At 40.0% G+C, this 23,211-nt stretch overlaps 1 protein-coding gene across 1 annotated transcript; it reads right to left on the bottom strand.

Moving 5' to 3' along the window:
* Window positions 1–20,916: 20,916 nt before the first annotated feature.
* Window positions 20,917–22,121, bottom strand: LOC111203334 (ribonuclease 1). Its single transcript, XM_022697017.2, has 4 exons — window positions 21,928–22,121; window positions 21,688–21,843; window positions 21,351–21,549; window positions 20,917–21,261 (listed from the first exon to the last, which is right to left on the bottom strand). Exons 1-4 carry the CDS (start codon window positions 22,036–22,038, stop codon window positions 21,038–21,040), a joined length of 690 nt encoding a protein of 229 aa, XP_022552738.1. The 5' UTR covers window positions 22,039–22,121; the 3' UTR covers window positions 20,917–21,037.
* Window positions 22,122–23,211: the final 1,090 nt, after the last annotated feature.

The following is a 23,211-nucleotide window of genomic DNA, read 5'->3' as shown; positions in this document are numbered from 1 at the left end:
GGGAAGATCGCAAGCGGCTCGCGTACCTCTCCATCTTCACTGGATTCATTGAAGGGAGAAAGTTTTCAACCGCTACACGATCTACTCTGGCAAGGCTAGTGATGGATTTAGAACGGTTTGAGAATTATCCATGGGGGAGAGTCGCGTTTAAGGTGCTGATGGACTCTTTGTGGAACAAAGAAATTGCTGGCTGTTACACCGTGGATGGGTTTATACAAGTTCTTCAAGTCTGGACGTACACAGCTATGCCGGAATTGGGTGCTAGTATTGGTGGTCCCAGAGCAGACAGTCCGTCTCCACCGATACTGGCTTACGAGGGCAGCAGAGGCCGCAGATCAATGAAAGCTGCTATCTTGAGTCAGGTATTTACTTCAATCCAAAAGACTGCGCAGACGACTGGAAGTCGTCTGGAAGGTCGTCCAGCTTGACGACTTATCGGACGACTTATAATAAGTCGTCTGGAAAGTCTTCCCAGCTGGACGACTTATCGGACGACTTAATTTAGTCGTCTGGAAAGTCTTCCATCTGGACGACTTATCGGACGACTTAAATAAGGCGTCTGGAAAGTCTTCCCAGCTGGACGACTTATCGGACGACTTAATTAAGTCGTCTGGAAAGTCTTCCATCTGGACGACTTATTAGACGACTTATTATAAGTCGTCTGGAAGGTCTTCCATCTGGACGACTTATTAGACGACTTATAATAAGGCGTCTGGAAAGTCTTCCCAGCTGGACGACTTATCGGACGACTTAATTAAGTCGTCTGGAAAGTCTTCCATCTGGACGACTTATTAGACGACTTATTATAAGTCGTCTGGAAGGTCTTCCAGCTGGACGACTTAGTAGACGACTTATAATTAAGTCGTCTATTTAGTATTTTTTTTCAAATATCTAACTCGATTCTTCTATTTACTGCAGACCCGCGTGATCAACTTTGTTGAGAAGGACATTAGTGAAATGTGGCCAAAATGGGACTCTGAGGTTGAGGACCTGCCCGCGGAGAACATCATTAAAGTCATGTATGAGCGGAGACCGTGGAAGTGGACCATGGATTGCTGGGAAGTCACTGGTACTAAGGTCAATACAAAACCTAAGGTTGTGACTCCATCGAAGAAGGCCAAAGAGATGGTTGTGTTGGAGGAGGAGGAGGAGGAGGAAGACAATCCAAGACCTCGGAAGAAAGCTCGTAAAGAGGCTCCTGAAGAGGCTAGAGAAGAGGCTAGAGAAGAGGCTAGAGGGGTGACCAGAGAGGAGTTGGAAATTATGTTCAAGGGCGTAGCTGAGGCTATGAAAAAAGGGTTTAATAAGTGCATGAGGGAGTTTAGGAAGTTGTCTGATAGATTGGAAGCTGTGGAGAAGAAGGTTGGTGTCACCAATCAGGCTACCCCTCCACCTCTAACCAATCAGGCTACCCCTCAAGATAAACAGCCTACCCCTCTTGCCAAAGAAACCGGGGGTAGAAACAAACAGGCTACCCCTCATGCCAATGAAACCGTGGTTAGTAACCAGCCTCCTCCTCATCAAACCAAACAGCAGCCTCCTCCTCCTCAAAAGAAACAGCAGCAGCCTCCTCCTCTTCAAAAGAAACAGCCTCCTCCTCAAAAGAAACAGCCTCCTCAAATCAAATATGTTAGTATCAAATCCAGGGTTAACTAGTTGTCCAGACGACTGTAAAAGTTGTCTGGACGACTAGTTGACCCTGGACGACTTAAACGTAAGTTGTCTGGACGACTAGTTGACCACGGAAGACTTAATTTTAAGTCGTCCAGGGTCAACTAGTCGTCCAGACAACTTTTATTTAAGTCGTCCAGGGTCAACTAGTCGTCCAGACAACTTTTATTTAAGTCGTCCAGGGTTAACTTGTGTGCAACTTTTATTGCAGAGATGGTTGCCGGAGGATACAGCAACCGAGGCGAACTCGGTAAATAAAGCAGATGGTGTCACCTCCAAAGAGATTGTTGCTGTCACTTCCACCGATCACCAACCGAGCCTCGCTTCCACAGATCAACAACCGAGCCTCGCTTCCACCGAGCCAAGCGATCCAGTTTCACAACCGAGCCTGGTTGTATTGGACAAGCGTGCAAAGAGTAAACGAGCGAAGAAACCTGCTCCTACTGTGAGATCTCCTTATATGGCAGAGAAAAAAAAAGATAAAGTGGCAGCCTATAATCCATTTCCGCCAGTAAACAAAGAAAAGTTGAAGGAACTCGCTGATTGGTTGAAAACTGATCCGTAAGTGATTGCTTTACCCATAATAGCTTGATTTAGTCGTCCAAAACTGATTGCTTTTTTGTTTGCAGTCATTATTTAACTAAGATCGAGGACAAACCACGTACATCACCAACAAGGTGGTACCACTTCCTCCGGACAGCCAGAGGATGGCTGGAAGACTGCGTAAGTCTTCTGCACACGATTTAAGTCGTCTACAAAGTCGTCCAAGTAGACTACTTTCCAGACGACTTAAAGATAAATCGTCTGGAAAGTCGTCTACTTGGACGACCACGTAGACGACTTAAATATAAGTCGTCTTCGTCTGGTAACTTCTAACTTGTTATATTTAATATGCAGCATATAGATGCTTGGATTAATGTGCTAAGGCAGAGGTATCAGGAGAACCCACAAGCTTTCAGGAGCGAGCGAATGTGCTTCCTGGATCACAACTTTTCTCAGTCTTGGAGAGAGCAGTATCAGCTCTTCAAAACATCGGAACCTGATCACAAAGGTTTAGGAAGAGTTCTACCTGGTGGGGCGTCGTATTTTTATGACGGATCAATACCTTCATTTTGCCAATCAAACAAGAAGTGGGGGGAGGACATTGATGATATCTATGCGCCAGTGAACTTGGACGACAAGCATTGGGTTGCTATTTGGATATCGATCCCTAAGAGGCACATAGTCGTCTGGGACAGCATACCTTCATCTAGTGTACCAGACGCATGGGATGCGATAATGGAGCCTTTTCTCCAGATGGTCCCTTATCTGCTTGTTGAGTGCGCAGCCACCGACGAAATGCGGGTCAAATACGGGTTGGAGCCATACACATATGAGAGACCGCTGAAAGGTGTACCCACGGCCAACAATGGTGATTGTGGCGTGTACACTGTAAAGTACATTGAATGTCATGCGCTCGGGGGCTCCTTTGACCCTAAAGACTTTGCTAGGTGCAACGCGAAGAAAATGAGGGATAATATGGCGGTGGATATATGGAAGGAGCTTGTTGATCAGCATCTGAAAGAAAATGTGGATGGTGATAAGTTCGTGGGCATGTATGATTAGATTTGTATTTGAACATGATTTTTTAACATGATTTTTGTATTTGAACATGATTTTTTAACATGATTTTTGTATTTGAACATGATTTTTTAACATGATTTTTGTATTTGAACATGATATAAGTTGTCTGGAAGAAATAAGTCGTCTGGAAGGTTTTCCAACTGGACGACTTACAAATAAGTCGTCTAGAAGGTTTGGACGACTTATTATAAGTCGTCTGGAAGGTTTTCCAACTGGACGACTTACAAATAAGTCGTCTGGAAGGTTTTCCAACTGGACGACTTACAAATAAGTCGTCTAGAAGGTTTGGACGACTTATTATAAGTCGTCTGGAAGGTTTTCCAACTGGACGACTTACAAATAAGTCGTCTAGAAGGTTTGGACGACTTGAAGGGATAGTAGAAGGTAGTCTAAAAATAAAATACACTTGAAGGTAGTCTAAAAATAAAATACACTGGACGACTTAGTAGAAGGTCGTCTAAAAATAAAATACACTGGACGACTTAGTAGAAGGTCGTCTAAAAATAAAATACACTGGACGACTAAAAATTTAGTCGTCTGGACGGGTAATCAAGACTGGACGACTTAAATTTAGGTCGTCTGGACAACTAGTCAACTGGTTGTGTACATTGTGGTTTCGTATGGCCAGTTTCCTTGCAGTTTGAGCATCTCCGTGCCCTGTGTTTCTTCCTGGGTTTGTGTCCTCTCATCCTAGATAGCTCCAACCAAGATTGCCATCTTGATTTCTTCGGTCTCCCCCGACCACGCTTTAGTTCTGGAGGAAAGCATTCTCGTTCCTCAATATGTTGTGACACGATAGGATATATATTCTCTGAGTATCCTGCATACAGATAATTCTTTGAGTACAGTGGACATACAAGTGTGGAGATATGCAAACCAGCATGTATTCCAGCAGCTATAGCATGAGAGCAAGGTATTTTCTCCACTCCATAGACACCACAATCACACTTTGCATGTTCCAAATCAACCACACAGTCCATTTTGCCACCTTTGACAAAGAAATGCCATCCATCAATTGGTTCGACCGTCATCGTACCCGCTATCTCTTCTCGAACAGCAAGCAAGTATTCAACACCCCCGCTATGTTCAGTTGTGAGACTCAAAGCATCTTGTCTCCTTTTCCAATACCATTTTCCTAACTTCTGCCTTATGAACTCCAGCAGGAACGTAATCGGAAATCCTCTTGCTCGCTTCAGTGCGGAATTAATAGATTCAGCAATGTTGCTTGTTTTTATGTTGAACCTGTTCCCCTTACAATAAACCCTTGACCATAGCCTGACGTCGGCTTTCTCCAAATACGTTGCAAGTTCCGGGTTTGCACTCCGTATCTCAGCCATGTACCGGTCAAAATCGTAAACCGTGTGAGCATAAGCAGCCCCTTTCACCAAGTACATGAGATGTTTCCCTTTAAACTTTTTGACAATGTTATCTTGAAGGTGATAATAACATATTCCTCGGGTTGCCCAAGGAAACACCTTATCACACGCACTTTTAATGGCCTTGTGCCGGTCGGAGACTATCACCAGAGGCTTGTCATGAGATATACAACTAGCCAATTTTGTGAAAAACCATTCCCAAGAAGGTATATCTTCCTCATCCACGATCCCAAAAGCCAATGGGAATATCTGAAAATTGCCATCTTGTGCGGCTGCAACTAACATAGTTCCTCCATACTTTCCACTTAGGTGAGTTCCATCCACCACAATGACCCTTCTCTGATACTTAAAACCTTTGATAGAAGCTCCAAAAGAGAGAAATAGATACTTAAATCTTTTCATAGAATCAAGTTCTATCGCCGTGATAGAATCAGGATTTGCAATGGAGATTTGCTCGAGATATGATGCCAGACGCGAATACCCTTCTTCTGCTGATCCTCTCACCAATCTTTGTGCATATAACAGTGCTCTGTATGAAGTGGTGTAATCAAGCGCCATGCCAAACATGTTCCTCATTGCATCAGTGATATGCTGCGGAGTTATCCCATCAATGATTCCAACACGATCAATGAAAAGACTACCTACATACTTCGGAGTACAGTGTCTCCGCTGAGCGATTCGGTCTCCCGCTGAGCATAAATGTTTTTCCACATACTTTGTTACCCAAAACGTGTTTGTCCCATGTTTGACACTCGCTCTGACCTTCCATCCACAATAGCTAACCGGACATGTTGCCACAACGAGAGTTTTCGTTGATTTGTATAATCTGAAAGAAAACTTACCCCTCACTGCTGCCAACCGCAGCTCTGAAAGCAGTGCACCCTTGCTAACAAAACTCTGGTTGACATAGATACTGGTACCATTCGATTTTCCTCCTTCAATAGCATTTGTCTTAGCATATGTCTTTTGGATTTCTTCAAAACAAATATTATCATCATCTTCCTCGTCCTCATCTGGAACCTTTCCATAAAGACTGTAATCCCCACCATTCTGATCCGTTTCACCAACAATAGAATTATCAGCATCCTCCTCCCCATTTTCCTCCTCCTCATTATCACCAACATCTTCAAAACATTCATCAGCTTCATCATCATCACCAACATCTTCTTCCCATTCACCAGCTTCATCATCATCACCAACATCTTCTTCCCATTCACCAGCTTCATCATTATCACCAACATCTTTTTCCCATTCACCAGCTTCATCAATATCCCTTTTCTCTGAAACCGTTTCGACCTTGCTGCGGCTTGATACACAAAGACATACTCTATGGGTTTTGAGTATCTCCAGCAAGTTTCGAACTTGTCTATCACTTGTAACATGAATGGGAAGACTGCCTGGAGCCATCATCATTTCTGCTGGTAATGAGTAGCTAATCTCCACACTCACTGTTCTCATGTCCAGGTTATAATCTTCTTGAGCCATTGCAACAAGTTCAGCATGTGTTGAATCTTCATTCAATAAAAACAATCTTGCTCCTTTGAGATCATCAACCACAAAATCCCAACGGAAATCTCTCAACAACCATTCTCCATACACTGCATGTAACTGAAAAATCATCTGCAAATATTCAAAATAAAACACATTAGTAAACATAGAGAAAATGAAGAAGTTCAATAAACATTGCCGCAGACGACTTAGCATTAAGTCGTCCAGAAGACTTAAAGGTAAGTCGTCTAAAGAGGTCACTTTTGCAATTGAAAATTAAAAGGGACGACTTAATTCTAAGTCGTCCGGCTTTGTTTGTTAAAAAAAAAACTTCAGACGACTTATATATAAGTCGTCTACGAGAAACGGGCTAGTTTTGCATTTGACCGAATCGTGTCAGATCTTTGACTATTTCTGGACGACTTATAATTCAGTCGTCTCTGGGAAAGTTAAAATTTCAATATTTTATGAAAACTTGACGACTTACGTGTAAGTCGTCCTAGGTTAGTTTTGTAATTGAAAAATAAAACTTGAAATTTAACTTTCTCCAGACGACTTAGATGAAAGTCGTCCAGCTAAACGACTTAATTTAAGGTCGTCCGGGATAAGCAAGGTTTGACCAGAAAATTGGGAAAAATTCTGGACGACTTTGCTTTCCCCGGACGACTTTAAATTAAGTCTTCTGGAGGGACGACTTTATATTAAGTCGTCTGGTTAAAGTTAAATTATGAAGTTTTATTTTTCAATTACAAAACTAACCTAGGACGACTTACACGTAAGTCGTCAAGTTTTCATAAAATATTGAAATTTTAACTTTCCCAGAGACGACTGAATTATAAGTCGTCCAGAAATAGTCAAAGATCTGACACGATTCGGTCAAATGCAAAACTAGCCCGTTTCTCGTAGACGACGTATATATAAGTCGTCTGGAGTGTTTTTTTTTAACAAACAAAGCTGGACGACTTAATTTAAGTCGTCCGTTTGACCAGAAGACTCATCAGTAAGTCTTCTACATACAGATGACTTACTAGTAAGTCTTCTACGCGAACAGATCTTGAAAAAAAATTCAAATTCGTACCTTAAACTAGGTGAGATGACTTCGTTTGCACACAGGGTCTTCTCCAACCACCCAGAACCTCAAACGAAAGCAACCGTAAGTCAAAACGAAAGAAATATGGCTCTGTCAACCATAGCCCATATTTTGAATCAAAAGCTTGAGTTTTTTGGATGAATATAGAGAGAAAGTGAAAGAAATGTTGTTTTTAGTTCATAACAATTGAAACAGAGAGAGTGTAAAGAGATTTACGTGCATTAAAGGGCAATAAAAGCTCCAAACAGTTCGTACAAGGTTGTTGCCACTATTCATTGCAGTGGCAATATTGTAAATACTTGAAGAAGATGAGGTTGAGACAGTAAAGAAGCCATTTTTGAAAAAAAAAAAAAAAAATGTTAATGGCATTTTCGTAGATAAAATGCAGGTGTGGGGTTAAAATCTCAAAAAAAAAAGGAGTCAAAAGAAAAGGTTAGTTTTCTGTTTGACTCCAAGTTTTGAGTCACTTTTGCAAAAAGCCCTGCCCACAAAACTCTTACAAACTTAAACTTGTGTAGTTTTATCCGTTTAGTTGATCATACGACATTAGTAACGATTACAGTTTAGTTTAAACCATTTATATGTTGTAAATATGTATAGAAATATTGAAAATTTAACAAAGGTGAAAAAACAAAAATGAAAAAAACTAAAACCATGTTTTAGTATTTTTAGAAAACCTAATGGCGTGGAGAGTTCTTCAATAATTTTCATGTACTATGATAAATTTGTGTTGTTATGTATGAAATGATAGGTGGAGGATGCTGAAAAGCTGTATTCCATATTCGAGTTTTTAACATTTAAAGCTAAAGAGACATCTCACAGCTTCTGCTTTGTCTCCTTTCTCAATCTGTCCGTTTCATTTCCAAGCTTTTTCTTCTTTGTGTTGCATTTACATCATGACAATAGTATTATAGAGAAGAGAGACAAGAGAATCTGCACGTCTCTATTTGTCAGAATCTTCACCGGAGACTTTCTTTGTTTTCTTTTAATATTGGCATTTAATAGTTTGGCCAATCTCGTTCTCATCATATGCCCATCACTACTATTTTTGAGAAGATTTAATGATACCTACATTATTTTTAAGAAGATTTAATATTCATCACATTAAAGTGACTGTGATTTAAAATTCAAAATCACAGTAAAATGACTGAATCTTTGCTCTTCAAGTATATTAAAAAACGAAATTTAGTTTCAAATATTAGTATAAAATGAAATAGTTGTACATGTATAATAAATTGTTGTTTCAAAAAAAAAACTAACTAGTACAAATAAATTTGGAATAGTTGGCAAAAACATAACAAACTGTCAGAAAATTCAATAGCCTCCGAGTCGCAGTTTTTGAGCTCCTCTGTTTAAAGTATAGAAACATCAAACATTGTAAACTTGATCGATACGTCGCTGTCTCGAGTCTCGTGTTGTACAGTTAAACGCGTCTACGTTTTGTCTTGTGCCCATCAACGGCGTTAAGATGTCCACGTCGTTAATACGTTTCGGTCATCAGAGAGTCTGTACAGAACTATATCAATTCTCCCCCCGTCCGATCTCTCTTCGAGTTTGAGGCCACACGTTGTAAAACAGAGTTACAAAGTAGCTAAGTACAGAACAAAAGAAAATTGGTCGAGTGTATCAATAATATCATCACCACATATATGTTCTACTTATAAATCGTATCGTGGATGTCCATAACCGGCCCGGTCCGGCCCGGTCCATAACCGGCTCGGTCCGGCCCGGTCCATAACCGGCTTATACCTAGAGAGAGACGGCTGCGCCCTAGAGAGAGAGAGACGGTGGTGGGAGAGAGATAAACTCTGGTTTCCCTTTTTCTTATTAGTTTATGATTTGTACTCTTTCCATATTTTGTATTTCCTTTCTCTAGTCTTTCCATTATTTTATAACGGTGTAATTCCCTACATATAAAGGGCTCCTTATGTTTATGAATAAGATATAAACATACAGATTCTATTCTCTTGTTTTACAACACGTTATCAGCACGATTACGCTCTAAACCCTAAGCTAAAGTCCGAACCCTAAAACCCTAATCTCATCCCAGCGATAAACCCTAAACCCGACGACGAACCCTAATCTGATCGAGAACCTAAAACCCCATACTCAAGGCGTTCCCGATCTCAGCACGTGACCTCAGTTCGTTCCTCAGCTCGCGACTTCAGCCTGTTCGCGAGACACGATCTCAGCCTGCTCGACGCGACCCGATACCGTTCGATAGCCAACACGTTCACGACCCGATAGCTGCTTGCTCCCGTTCGTGACTCGTCTCAGCTTCAATCCGTTCGCGACAGACAGCAACCCGTTCGCGACCCGACAGCAACGATCAGCTCGCGTTCTTCTCTATTCGGTGGTCCATTCAACCCGACTTGAGGTTTAGGTAAAACTAAAACCTAAGAACCATACCCTAAGGCAATAGATCCAATCCCTAATAACCTAAATTGAATCTTATTGCTCGATTAAAATCGAAACCCTAATTCCCTAAAGCCTAGCCGCATGCATACCATGCAAACCCTAATCGAAATTTGATTTGATTACTTATGTGATTGAATGTTTTGAATCTGATTATCATCACATAAAACCGATTGCTAGGATTGATTAATCTCATACTTGAATTTGGTTGATTGAATTGATGAACTAATTGAATGTTATCTTGAGATAGAAATCGCCTAAGTTGATTAGTTCTCATCTTGTTTAAAACTTGAAATCGACCGACTTGTTCATATTGAAACCTTAATTGCATTAATCTCATTGAATATGATCGTTAGGTTGATAGTAACTAAACCCCTTGATGCATCGCTTGATTGTTTTATTGAAGTTTCATGATCACTTAGAATCGTTCTTGCTAAAGATGAATAACCAATTGCATTAAGATCATATAGAAACCGATTGCTAAGATTGTTCATACTCTTGGCCGTGCGGCTTGTCTTGCATTATGCATGTTCGGATTGTTTGGCCGTGCGGCTTGTTAGCATATCATGCATGCATAATCATATGAATTAAATGCATCATATTCGTTTGGTCGTGTGACCAATTTGCATTATATATCTGATTGTCTTGTATGCATTATCAGAACATTATAAATCCTAAGAATGAAATATATGATTTCAGATGTTGAAAATCAACAACTTGGATTTTGCTGCCTATCTTTCTGGAGATAATTACTTGCAATTGGCACTTGATGCTAAGATCATCCTAAAATCCAAGGGACTCGGTGAATGTATCACCGAGGGCAATAATGCAAGTGAGAAAGATAGATATGGAGCTATATTAATTATACGCCATCATCTTATTGAGAGTCTCAAAGATCAGTATTTGACTATTGAGAATCCTCTAGACCTTTGGAAAGAGTTGAAAACGAGATATGATCACCAGAGAACGGTGTTATTACCAAAGACTATGTATGATTGGAGGAATCTCAGAATCCAGGACTTCAAGTCTGTGGACGAGTATAACTCGGCCATGTTTAAGATAGTTTCTAAATTGAAACTGTGTGGTGAGGATATAACGGATAATGATATGCTTGAGAAAACATTTTCCACCTTCCACACAAGCAATGTGTTGTTACAACAACAGTACCTAGAGAAGAGCTTCACAACTTATGCTAATCTGATCTCTTGTCTCTTGCTCGCTGAGCAGAACAATGAACTGTTGATGAGAAAAAGTGAATTGAGACCTCCTGGAACAAACCCATTACCTGAGGCACATGCGGCCGTAGAGGATAAGAAAGAGTCGAACCATGTCCAGAGTGATAGCCAACACAGCCGTGGTCGTGGAAAATGGCATGGACGTGGTGATCGAGGCCGAAACTCGTTTGGTCGAGGCCGAGACAACCCATATAGCCGTGGCCAAAAAAACTCTTATGGTGGCTGTGGTCATGGCCGAGGCCGTGGTACATCATTTAAACCACAAACTCGACCAAATCCGTGTGCCATAGATGTGGTATGGATAATCATTGGGCAAAGATATGTAGGACTCCCAAACATCTCGTTGACCTCTACCAAGAGAGTTTGAAATGGAAGAATCCTGAAGCTCATATGACTTATCAAGATGGTGAAGATGATTTCAATCATGAACAAGACGATCTCATGAAGTATGAAACGTCTGATTGTTTAAAAGAATGAAGTTGAATTCGACATCTATGTTTTTGTGTTCTTTGCTTTGTGCTTTCTATGTTTTGATTGCTTTGAACTTATTTTATTAATGAATGAAAGTTTTTGACATAAAAGTCTATAAAGTCTCATAAAGGGCTACAGTCAGGCTAATATCATGTTGCCTAAGGGTATGCATCTAGAGATATCTGATGCATTGTATTCACCCAGCTCTAAGAGAAGCCTATTGAGCTTTAAAGACATTCGAATGAATGGCTTTCATATTGAGATTAAGGGCGAAGGAAACAAAGAGTTCATTCAGATCATAGAGATTGACCAAGGCTATAAGAAAGTCGTAGAGTCTATACATGCGCTCTCTACTAGCCATTTACTATGCTAAGGTCGGAATGATAGAGACCAATGCTGGTGAGTTCACGTCCCAAGCGTTTAATTATTACTGTATGTCCATGGGGGTAAGTGTGGAACACTCCGTGGCACATGTACATACACAGAACGGCTTGGCCGAATCATTCGTAAAACGAATTCAGCTAATAGCTAGACCATTGCTTATGAGGTCTAAGCTTCCGACCACAGATTGGGGACACACGGTCTTGCACGCGGCCGAACTGATTCGTATAAGACCGTCTAGTGAACATAGATATTCTCCATTACAATTGCTTACGGGTCATGAGCCAGACATATCCCATCTTAAGACATTTGGTTGTGCCGTCTATGTGCCAATTGCACCACCACAGAGAACAAAGATGAGACCTCAAAGGAGGATGGGGATATATGTTGGATATGATTCTCCCACGAATATAAAATACCTTGAGCCAACTACGGGTTATTTATTTAAGGCCAGGTATGCGGATTGTCACTTTGATGAATCCGAACATCCAACATTAGGGAGAGATAGCAGTAAACTGGTAAACGAAATTACATGGAATCAAACATCCTTATCTTGGCAAGATCCTCGGACTCAAGAGTGTGATTTAGAAGTCCAAAAGATTATACATCTACAAAAGCTAGCTAATCAATTGCCAGATTCCTTTGCTGACCCGAAAAGAGTGACTAAGTCATATATACCAGCTGCTAATGCACCAATAAGAATTGATGTTCAAGAGGGACACAATCAAGTTGCCACAGAGTCTATACAACGTTTGAAACGTGGTAGACCAATATGTTCCAAAGATAAGAACCCTCGGAAAACTAAGAAAGGTGCAGAGATTGAAACTAAGGTTGTTAAAACCCTAAACACAACCGCGGCCGTTCCTAAATCCCGGGACTTAGCCGCGGCCGATCCCAAAACCCTAATAGCGATCGCGGCCGATCATAAATGCTTAGATGCGGCCGGCCCTAATGTATCTAACACTGATTCTTGGGACGCCAAGATTCAAGGTACTGAAGATCCTGATAATAATGAGATCTCAATAAATTATGTCTTGTCTGGGATACAATGGAGCAGAAAGAATGTCGACATTGATGATATTTTTGCATGCAATGTAGCACTTGAAATCATGGATGATAATGAGGATCATGAACCCACGTCTATTTATGAGTACACTCAATGATCAGATTGGATCAAAAGGAAAGAAGCTATAAACGTGGAGTTAAACTCTTTAAAGAAGAGAGATGTCTTTGGACCAATAGTCCGGACACCTTATGATGTTAAACCAGTCGGCCATAAGTGGGTCTTCGTGAGAAAGAGAAACGAACATGGTAATGTCGTTAGATATAAAGCACGGCTTGTTGCACAAGGATTCTCACAAAGACCAGGAATAGATTATGAGGAGACATACTCCCCTGTGGTGGATGCTACAACTTTTAGATTCCTGATAAGTCTGGCTATAAGAGAAAAATTAGACTTGCGGTTAATGGATGTTGTAACTGCATACTTATATAGGCCACTGGATAATGAGATTTATATGAAAGTACCAGAGGGTATAGAGTTGAAAAACAAATAGAGTACTCGAGAACAACACTGAATAAAGTTGAATAAATCACCTTATGGATTGAAAAAATCAGGCCGAATGTTGTACAATAGACTAAGTGAGTACTTAGTGAAAGAGAGATATAAGAATGATCCGATCAGCCCTTGTATCGTTATAAAGAAATTCGGCCAGGGCTTTGTAATCATTGCAGTGTATGTTGATGATTTGAATATCATAGGAACCTCTGGAGAGATTTCTCAAACAGTTGAATATGTTAAGAAAGAATTCGAGATGAAAGATCTAGGAAAAACAAAATTTTGTTTGGGATTACAGCTTGAGTACATAAGAGATGGAATCCTTGTGCATCAAATGACATATACAAAAAAAATACTCAAGAGATTTAACATGGCCGAGTCTCACCCCTTATCTATCCCCATGGTCGTGAGGTCTCTCGGCCTGGACACTGATCCATTCCGTCCTAAGATGGACGATGAAGATGTCCTTGGTCCCAAATTGCCATATCTCAGTGCCATAGGAGCTTTGATGTATCTGGCTAGTCACACACGACCAGATATATGTTTTACCGTGAATCTATTGTCTAGATTTAGCTCTTGTCCAACCCAAAGGCACTGGGACGAGATTAAACATATTCTTCGTTACCAGCAAGGAACGAAAGACTTGGGTTTATTTTATACTAACCATAACAAAGAATGATTAGTTGGCTTTGCTGATGCAGGTTATCTCTCGGATCCTCACAATGCTCGATCACAGACCGGCTACGTCCTTACTCATGGTGGTACGGCCATCTCATGGCGTTCCATGAAGCAGACAATCGCGGCCACTTCATCAAACCATTCAGAAATTTTGGCTATTCACGAGGCCAGCCGCGAGTCTGTGTGGTTACGGTCTATGACCAACCATATCCGAGTTGATTGTGGGATGACCGAAGGCAATGACGCACCAACCGTGGTTTATGAGGACAATGCAGCTTGCATTACTCAGCTTAAGGATGACTACATCAAAGGAGACCGGGCGAAGCACATACTGCCTAAATTCTTCTTCACGCACGAGCTTCAGAAAGCCGGCGAGGTCCAAGTCGTCCAAATGCGTTCCAGTGACAACTCAGCCAACCTGTTCACCAAATCACTTCCTACCTGCACGTTCAGGAAGCTTAGGCATCAGATTGGGATGCGTAGACTGAAAGACCTTAAGTGATGTTCAGAACAGGGGAAGTAATACGTGTTGTACATTTTTTCCTTCACCATGGTTTTGTCCCACTGGGTTTTCCTGGTAAGGTTTTAATGAGGCAACATCTAAAGCGTATTACAAATTCTGTACGGTTATGGCATCCAAGGAGGAGTGTTATAAATCATATTGTGGATGTCCATAACCGGCCCGGTCCGACCCGGTCCATAACCGGCCCATACCTAGAGAGAGAGAGACGATCGCGCCCTAGAGAGAGAGAGAGAGAGCCGGTGGCTGGAGAGAGAGAAACCCTAGTTTCCCTTTTCCTTATTAGTTTATGATTTGTACTCTTTCCATATTTTGTATTTTCTTTCTCTAGTCTTTCCATTATTCTATGACGGTGTAATTCCCTATATATAAAGAGTTATTTATGTTTATGAATAAGATATAAACATACATATTCTATTCTCTTGTTTTACAACGGTTCTTTGATTTTGAGATATTGTTACATTATTATTAACCATAAGTTGCAAAATAGGCATGTCCTCTGAGGTCCAATTACAAGCCCAAGTTATAATTATCTTCGATCATGGAAATAACTACTGTACTGCTAACTGCACGACGATTCAAACAATTAAGAAACGATATGATCCTTTTTGTTTCACAGAATATACATCTGTAGACTAGGATTCCAACAAAACAAGAAGGAACCATACCACTGAGAAAGATTTAATTTTGATGATGTTAGTAGAACATAAAAAATTAAAAATGTCTCTTTAATTTACCTGGGAAAACAAGTATTCATCCAACATGGAGACTAAGCAAGGCAAGGAGCTGCTGCTAGAACCAAACCTTGCATTATTGTTGTTGTTTATGTAAGCAGAAGATGGCCACGTAAAGGTGATTCAAAGAATCCATTCATATGATAGTCTTTGTGGTTCATTGGAAAGTTATAAACTGGAGGAGGAGGAGGCAAAGTTTGCTGATAACTCCAGACCATTCTGCACATTTGGATTGTATATGGAAATGCTATTGTTACTGAACTGCTGCTGCGAGTTTGTTTGCGGTTTCATATCTCCATTGCTAGTGGTTAATTTAAGCTTGTTTCATGACCCGAAATAGTAATCTCTGAGCTACCTTTGTGTACCGCAAAATAAGGAAGGTTTGCCACCAGGAGAGAACATAAGAAGAAGAAGAAGATCAATGTCACAAAGGAAAGAGAGAGATAAAAGGGGAAACTTTTACTTATCCAAAGAAGCAAATTCAAATGCCAAGCGGATACTAACCATAAGGGAGATCTTATAAAGGAGACCTCTCTTGAAAAAGAGAAGAAAGAAACAAAATTTGGAAGCGTAAAATCAAAACCAGAGGCAGAGAGAGAGAGACAGAGACAGAGAAGACTCTGCTAATAAAACGGCCTGCTTGAGAATAGTGATCACCGAGAAGAAGGAAGATAACGCATTACAACTGTTAAACTATAATCTAATCTCTCCTTAATACATTTACATAAGTTAGTTATTTATGTTATTACACAAAGAGTTGTAACTCTTCATGTTGTGTCTTTTTAAGTATGAAGAGTTGTGTCTCTGATTCGATCTCTCTATAAAGATCAATCATTTGTTGTAAACAAAAACACAGAATCTCAATAATACAAAAGTATTTTCAGAAAAGTTTATAAGCCTAAAACGTCTATCTTATTCTTTCTCTCGAACTCGTGTGTAACACACTGTGATCGTTGTGTAACACAAGCGGTTGGTAAAAGATTAACATGATATCAGAGCTTTACGTTTGAGAGGACGAAGAAGAAAGCACTAGTAAGAGAAACACTTGGCGTGGAGAAAAGGAGGCTAGAGGATTTTGGCATACGATTGACGATGAAGAATCAAGTAATCCCCATATTTGATGGAGAGAAGTACGACTTCTGGAGCATTAAGATGACAATAATTCTCAAGACCAGGAAGTTATGGTCTGTGGTTGAAGAAGGCGTAGGAGCCCCACCAGCACAAGTGGATGAAACCCCTGAAACAGCAAGTGTAAGATCACTTAGAGAAGAAGTGATGATGAACGATACATTGGCTTTGCAAATTTTGCAAACTGCCGTATCGGATCATATCTTCTCACGGATTGCAGTAGCATCAACATCCAAAGAGGCGTGGGATGCATTGAAAGAAGAGTATGAAGGCTCTCCTCAAGTTCGTTTGATTAAACTTCAAACGTTGCGAAGGGAGTACGAGAATCTGAAGGTGTATGAGAATGAAGACATTAAGGTCTTCACGGATAAGATAGTTGAATTAGAAAATCAATTAACTTATCATGGTGAACAGAAGACATATGTTCAACTCATACAGAAGATACACATCTCTCTCCCAGCCAAGTTTGGTAGCATAGTCAATGTATTGGAGCAAACAAGCGATTTGACTTCAACAAAGATGGCAGAGTTGATCGGGATTTTGAAGGCTCATGAAGCAAGGCTGGCTGCAAGAGAAGAAAGCACCAGTGAAGGAGCATTTGATGCTCGTGTTAAACACATAAATTTTGGTGTTACACAAGACAACTCAAAGCGCCGAGGAGGCAAGAAGTGGTGTGGTTACTGCAAGAAGAACAACCATACCAAGAGCGAGTGTCTGAAGAAACAGAAGAAGGATGATCCAAAGAAGGATCACAGAAGTAACAAGGAGTGTTACAATTGTGGCAAGTTAGGCCACTTTGCAAATCAGTGCTACTCAGAGAAGAAAGAGAAGGCACATGTAAGTCTCGAAGAAGACTTGAATGAAGATCACATGTTGTTCAGTGCAAGCGAAGCATCAACAACAGTGACGGAAGATGTCTAAGATGTCTGGTTAGTAGACAGTGGAGCAACTAATCATATGACAAAGGAGGAGAATTACTTCTCAAGGCTTGATATGAGTATCAAGGTTCCAATAAAGATTGGAAATGGAAGCACGATCATGACAGCCGGTAAAGGAGATATTACCGTCATGACTAAAGGTGGCAAGAGGACCATCAGAAATGTGTTCTTGGTTACGAGTTTGGCAAAGAATTTGTTGAGTGTTCCACAAATTGTTTCAAGCGGATATCGGGTGAGATTCCAAGAGAAGAGATGCATCATAGAGGATGCAAAAGGAAGGAGGATAATGGATATCCCAATGACTCACAAAAGCTATCGAATCAGGATGAGTTCGGCTCAGGTAGAAGAATCCATGAGCGCTAGTGAGCAAGGAAAGATGGAGACATGGCACAAGAGACTTGGTCATGTAGGCGACAAAAGGTTGCAACAAATGCAAGACAAAGACTTGGTAAAGGGATTACCAAAGTTTAAAGTCAAGAAGGAAGCATGTGAGGCATGTAGACTTGGAAAGCAATCACGCAAAAGCTTCCCAAAGGAATCTCAAACTAAGACAAGAGAAAAGCTTGAGATTGTACATACGGATGTATGTGAGCCGATGCAGCACCAGCCTGTTGATGGAAGCCGATACTTTTTGCTATTCCTGGATGATCATACTCACATGTGTTGGGTATACTTCATGAAGCAAAAGTCAGAGACATTCTCACTGTTCAAGAAATTCAAAGCAATGGTGGAGAAGCAGTCAGATTGTACCATCAAGACGCTGAGATCAGATGGAGGTGGTGAGTTCACTTCACGAGAATTCAACTGGTTCTGTGAAGAAGAAGGAATCAATAAGCAAGTCACCTTGCCTTATTCACCACAACAAAATGGTTCAGAGGAGCGCATGAATAGGACCTTGGTGGAGATGGCTAGATCAAAATTGGCAGAGCAAGACTTACCGCTCAAGTTATGGGCAGAAGCGGTGTACACTGCCTCATATCTTCAAAACTGTTTGCCATCAAAGGCAATAGAAGAAGATGTCATTCCTATAGAGAAGTGGTGTGGACACAAGCCAGATGTGTCACACATGAGAATGTTTGGTAGCATATGCTACATACATGTCCCGAATCAGAAAAGGAGGAAGCTAGACTTCAAGGCAAAACGTGGAATCTTTTTTGGATATAGCAACCAACCAAAGGCTATAGAGTTCTCATCTTGGAGAATGAGAAGATTGAAGTATTAAGAGATGTCGAGTTTGAAGAAAGCAAGAAGTGGGATTGGAAAAGGCAAGAAGAAGTGAGGAAGACATTGGAGTTGTCTATGGAAGACTCTCACTCACCTGAGGAACAAACCGAAGGTACATCCAGCCCTGAGGAACAATCCGGAGGTACTTTCAGTCCTGTTTTCATTCAAAATGATGATCATAATACTAGTAGTGGAGATGAAGAAGCTTCTGAGGCACCAAGGAAGTTCAGGTCCATGGTTGATATCATGGAAAGGGCACCGAGAGTAGAGCTTGATGAAACGGCTCAAGCGATAGAAGCTTGTCTTCATGCACATGAAGAACCATACACTTATGATGAAGCGTGTGGTACCAAGGAATGGAGAGAAGCAATGAATGAGGAAATAACCATGATTGAGAAGAACAAGACGTGGGAACTAGTGGACAAGCCAAAGAAGAATGTGATAAGTGTGAAGTGGATCTACAAGATCAAGACTGATGCAAACGGCAATCACATCAAGAACAAGGCACAGCTAGTTGCAAGAGGGTTCTCTCAAGAGTATGGTGTTGACTACCTTGAGACGTTTGCCCCTGTCTCAAGACATGATACAATACGAGCCATACTTGCCTATGCGGCTCAGATGAAGTGGCGATTGTATCAGATGGACGTGAAGTCAGCCTTTCTCAATGGCGACCTCAAGGAAGAAGTGTATGTCACACAACCGCATGGGTATGTGACATACGGGAAGGAACACAAAGTGTTAAGGCTACACAAAGCTTTATATGGTTTAAAGCAAGCCCCAAGGGCATGGTATGGAAGGATAGACTCATACTTTCTTCAAAATGGCTTTGAGAGGAGTATGAATGATGCGGCCTTATACATCATGAAGCAAGGAGGAGATGTGTTGATCGTGAGTCTATATGTGGATGATATAATCATCACAAGAAGCAACATTCAGAGCATCAACACATTCAAGAAGAACATGAAGAAAGAATTCGAGATGGTGGATCTTGGATTGTTGAACTACTTTCTTGGAATGGAAGTAATTCAAGACAATGGAGGCATATTTTTTTCACAAGAAAAGTATGTAAACAAACTTGTAGACAAGTTTGGGATACGATACAGCAAGAATGTAAGCAACCCACTTACACCACAAGGAAAAGGAGTTGAGGATGACAAGGAGTATGGAGATCCGACTAAGTATAGAAGTATCGTTGGAGGGCTTTTGTACTTGTGTGCATCAAGACCTTATGTGATGTATGCAAGCGCCTATCTCTCAAAAGATACATGTCATCACCTCACATGAAGCACTACCAAGAAGCCAAAAGAGTGCTAAGATATGTCAAAGGAACATCAAGCTTTGGAGTGTACTTCACAAGCGTGAAAGAACCAAGACTTGTAGGCTACTCGGACAACGATTTGGGTGGTTCTAAGGAAGACAAGAAAAGCACTTCAGGTTATGTTTTTACTCTTGGATCAGCTATGTTTTGTTGGCAATAAAGCAAGCAACAAACAGTGGCAACGGCTGAAGCGGAGTACATAGCCGTATGTGCAGCAGCAAATCAAGCTGTATGGTTACAAAGACTATTTGAAGATTTTGGTCAGAAGTTTGAAGGAGGCATTCCGATCTTATGTGACAATAAATCAACAATAGCAATTGGGAAGAATCTGGTGCAACACAGAAGGACGAAGCACATAGAGATCAAATACCATTTCGTGAGGGAAACTGAGCAAAAAGGAATCATTGAACTAGGTATTGCAAAGGGGATGATCAACTCGCAGACATTGCATTGGGCGGTTCAAGGTTTGAAGATCTAAGGAAGCAGCTTGGAGTCAAGTCGAGATATGATTAAGGATGAGTGTTAAACTATAATCTAATCTCTCCTTAATACATTTACATAAGTTAGTTATTTATGTTATTACACAAAGAGTTGTAACTCTTCATGTTGTGTCTTTTTAAGTATAAAGAGTTGTGTCTCTTATACTTGTAATGATTCGATCTCTATATAAAGATCAATCATTTGTTGTAAACAAAAACACAGAATCTCAATAATACAAAAGTATTTTCAGAAAAGTTTATAAGCCTGAAACGTCTATCCTATTATTTCTCTCGAACTCGTGTGTAACACACTGTGATCGTTGTGTACACAAGCGGTTGGTAAAAGATGTACAACGAGGTGTTATATCGTTGTCTGGCCGGCGTGAAGGAGCTGAAACGTTTTCCTCAGTACTTCTCTTTTAACTTGGAGAGGAAGATAGAGGCAATGCATAGCATAAGTTGCTTAAGGAACACGAGACTCTGCTGTCGTTGTCAAAAATATTAAATATATTTTTGTTTGTAATCATTTTTTTAGTATCTTTTTTAATTCAACCATAATAAATAAATAAACTACAAATTAATCCATAAATACTGAGCAAAATGAAATCAAATTCCATAAAATTTTATCACAGCATAAGTTATATGATCGATCTGCATGACCAAAAGATCAATTCGATTCAATAGATTAAGAAATTGTAGAAAACAGATAATTAAAAAGAAGGGAATTCAATCTGGGCTCCACATTTTCCATGAGGGAAAACCGGGCATTCGATTAAACCGGAAGCAGACCGGTCAACACATAGATAGACTTGGTACAATTGGCTATTCCCAGACCCATCTCTGTTACACTCAATCCAAGGAGTGAAGCCCGTTGACGCTTTGATCGAGCCTCTTATGCTCTCTAAACTGTACGAGTTCCCATCCGGATTAATCCCTATACGTAATAAACCAGTATTAATTAGATCATTGGACCGGGATGAACCGATTCAATCAATAAAGAGAGGGAGTAGATTAAAAGCGTACCGGCTTTAGTAAGAGCTCCAAGAAGATTGGTTTTCTGCTTAAGGCCAAGAGAGGTTTGGAAATACTCATGCTGGTTGATAACCGATTGGGAGCAGGTACCGTGCTTCTCCCATTCGTGTTCCCAGAACGCCTCTCCTGAGCCGCTCGGGCAAGCAAGTGTAGGCCAGTTCCGCTTCATTGAGCTGACTAGATCCGATATCTGTACCAAACATAACCAAAACAAGCGGTTATGTTTCTATTTTGAGGATATTAACCGGCGTTATCTAAATCAGAACCGGGTTACTTAGATCAAGCTTAGTCCAAAAAATAAAACAACAGAAAAGTTGCATCTTATTACCGTTGATGAATCAAATGGTTTAGTGTCGTCACAGTTAGATGGATAAGTTCCATCTTTGTAGTTAGGCCAAAGACCATGAATACCAAAATCAGCAGCTGGTTTGCCTGAAGTTGGATAACAACAACTCTTCTGTGTGTCACAGTATGATCCTGGCCACTTTATAATTCATATATATAATTCATATTAATGTGTTAAACATTGTTAGAGGATGATAAATAAAACTAGTAACGGTTTAGTTACTTGTTGGACGAAGTAGAAGAAATCAAAGTCTTCAGAGGAAGAAGCAGCAAAGATCGAAGGCAGAACAAGGACAAGACTGATCAAACACACTGATGCCTGAAGAAGCTTCATTGTCAAATGAAATTAAGAGATCTTTTTTTTAAGAAGATTGTAGTTGTGGAGATTTGAAGTTATAGGATTGAGATGGTGATTGTGTTTATATATATATGGAAACAAAATGAGAGAGATGTGAACAGAGACCTCTCTTTCACATTTTGTGTACTAGTTTAATGACAGAGACATCAAACGAATCTGGGAGTTTAATAGTATATACCTTTTTATGAAGTGTATCTGTAGCTGTATATTTACGAGATTTTAATTTAAACTCTGAACAAGGACATAAGATTACGTGTGGACATGGTGTGTGTTTAAAAAAAAAAATTGAAGTCGTAACGTTCCCACTTGTTGGTTTAGATAGAAGGTTCGGTTTGTATCCTCGTAACTGATCAATGATTTTTTGAAACCCAATTATTTACATTTTATATCTTATCTAATAATTTAATTTTTAACATGATTTTATGCGTTTGTATAAAAAAATATAAGAGGGGTTCCATGCGATGATAACAGAGAGGAAAACAAGGAAGCATGTTTTCGATGAATGTATCCTTATGATTTTAAATAGGATTTTTAATGAGAAAACTCATCAACTGAATTTGTTTCGAATAATAAAAATTTCTAAACTAAAGATATTTTTAAGGGGTTTTACCCTAAACAAATTTTGAAGAGTTTTCCAGCTAAAAATCTTTTTAAATATTGTGAACGCGTGATTATTTGGTAGCATGTTATTTTGTTTTATATAAACATCCAATTTATCAAGTAAATTGTCATTTTCGACGTAGGGACAAACAAGCTCTACATTTTTCTCGTTGTGTTAAACTTTGGTATATCCATCCTCTTATAAGTCAAAGTTTATAGAGTGCTAATTACAGTGAACATATTGTTATTTTATTACCTAAAATCTAATTGATTTAGCCTATTTTCCAAAACAAAACAACTCACTTTTGAAAAATAATACTCTCTCTGTTTCTAAACAGAGCCGTGCGAAGGTTTAATGGGGCCTGAGGCCAATATAAAAATGGGACCCCTTTATAAAAATTTTTTTATCATAGTACAATATATATTTGAAAAAAAAATATTAAGACAATAACTTTAAAAAACTAAGTATTATCTTGAACTTGATCATTCACGTCTTCATTCTCCTTTTCACTTAGATTATCATCCTCTTCAGTGACATCAGTAACATCA

Source organism: Brassica napus, chromosome C2, assembly GCF_020379485.1.
Source record: "Brassica napus cultivar Da-Ae chromosome C2, Da-Ae, whole genome shotgun sequence".
Classification (NCBI taxonomy): domain Eukaryota; kingdom Viridiplantae; phylum Streptophyta; class Magnoliopsida; order Brassicales; family Brassicaceae; genus Brassica; species Brassica napus.
Note: the sequence above shows the minus strand (reverse complement) of the source record. Positions and strands in the feature narration are given on the sequence as shown.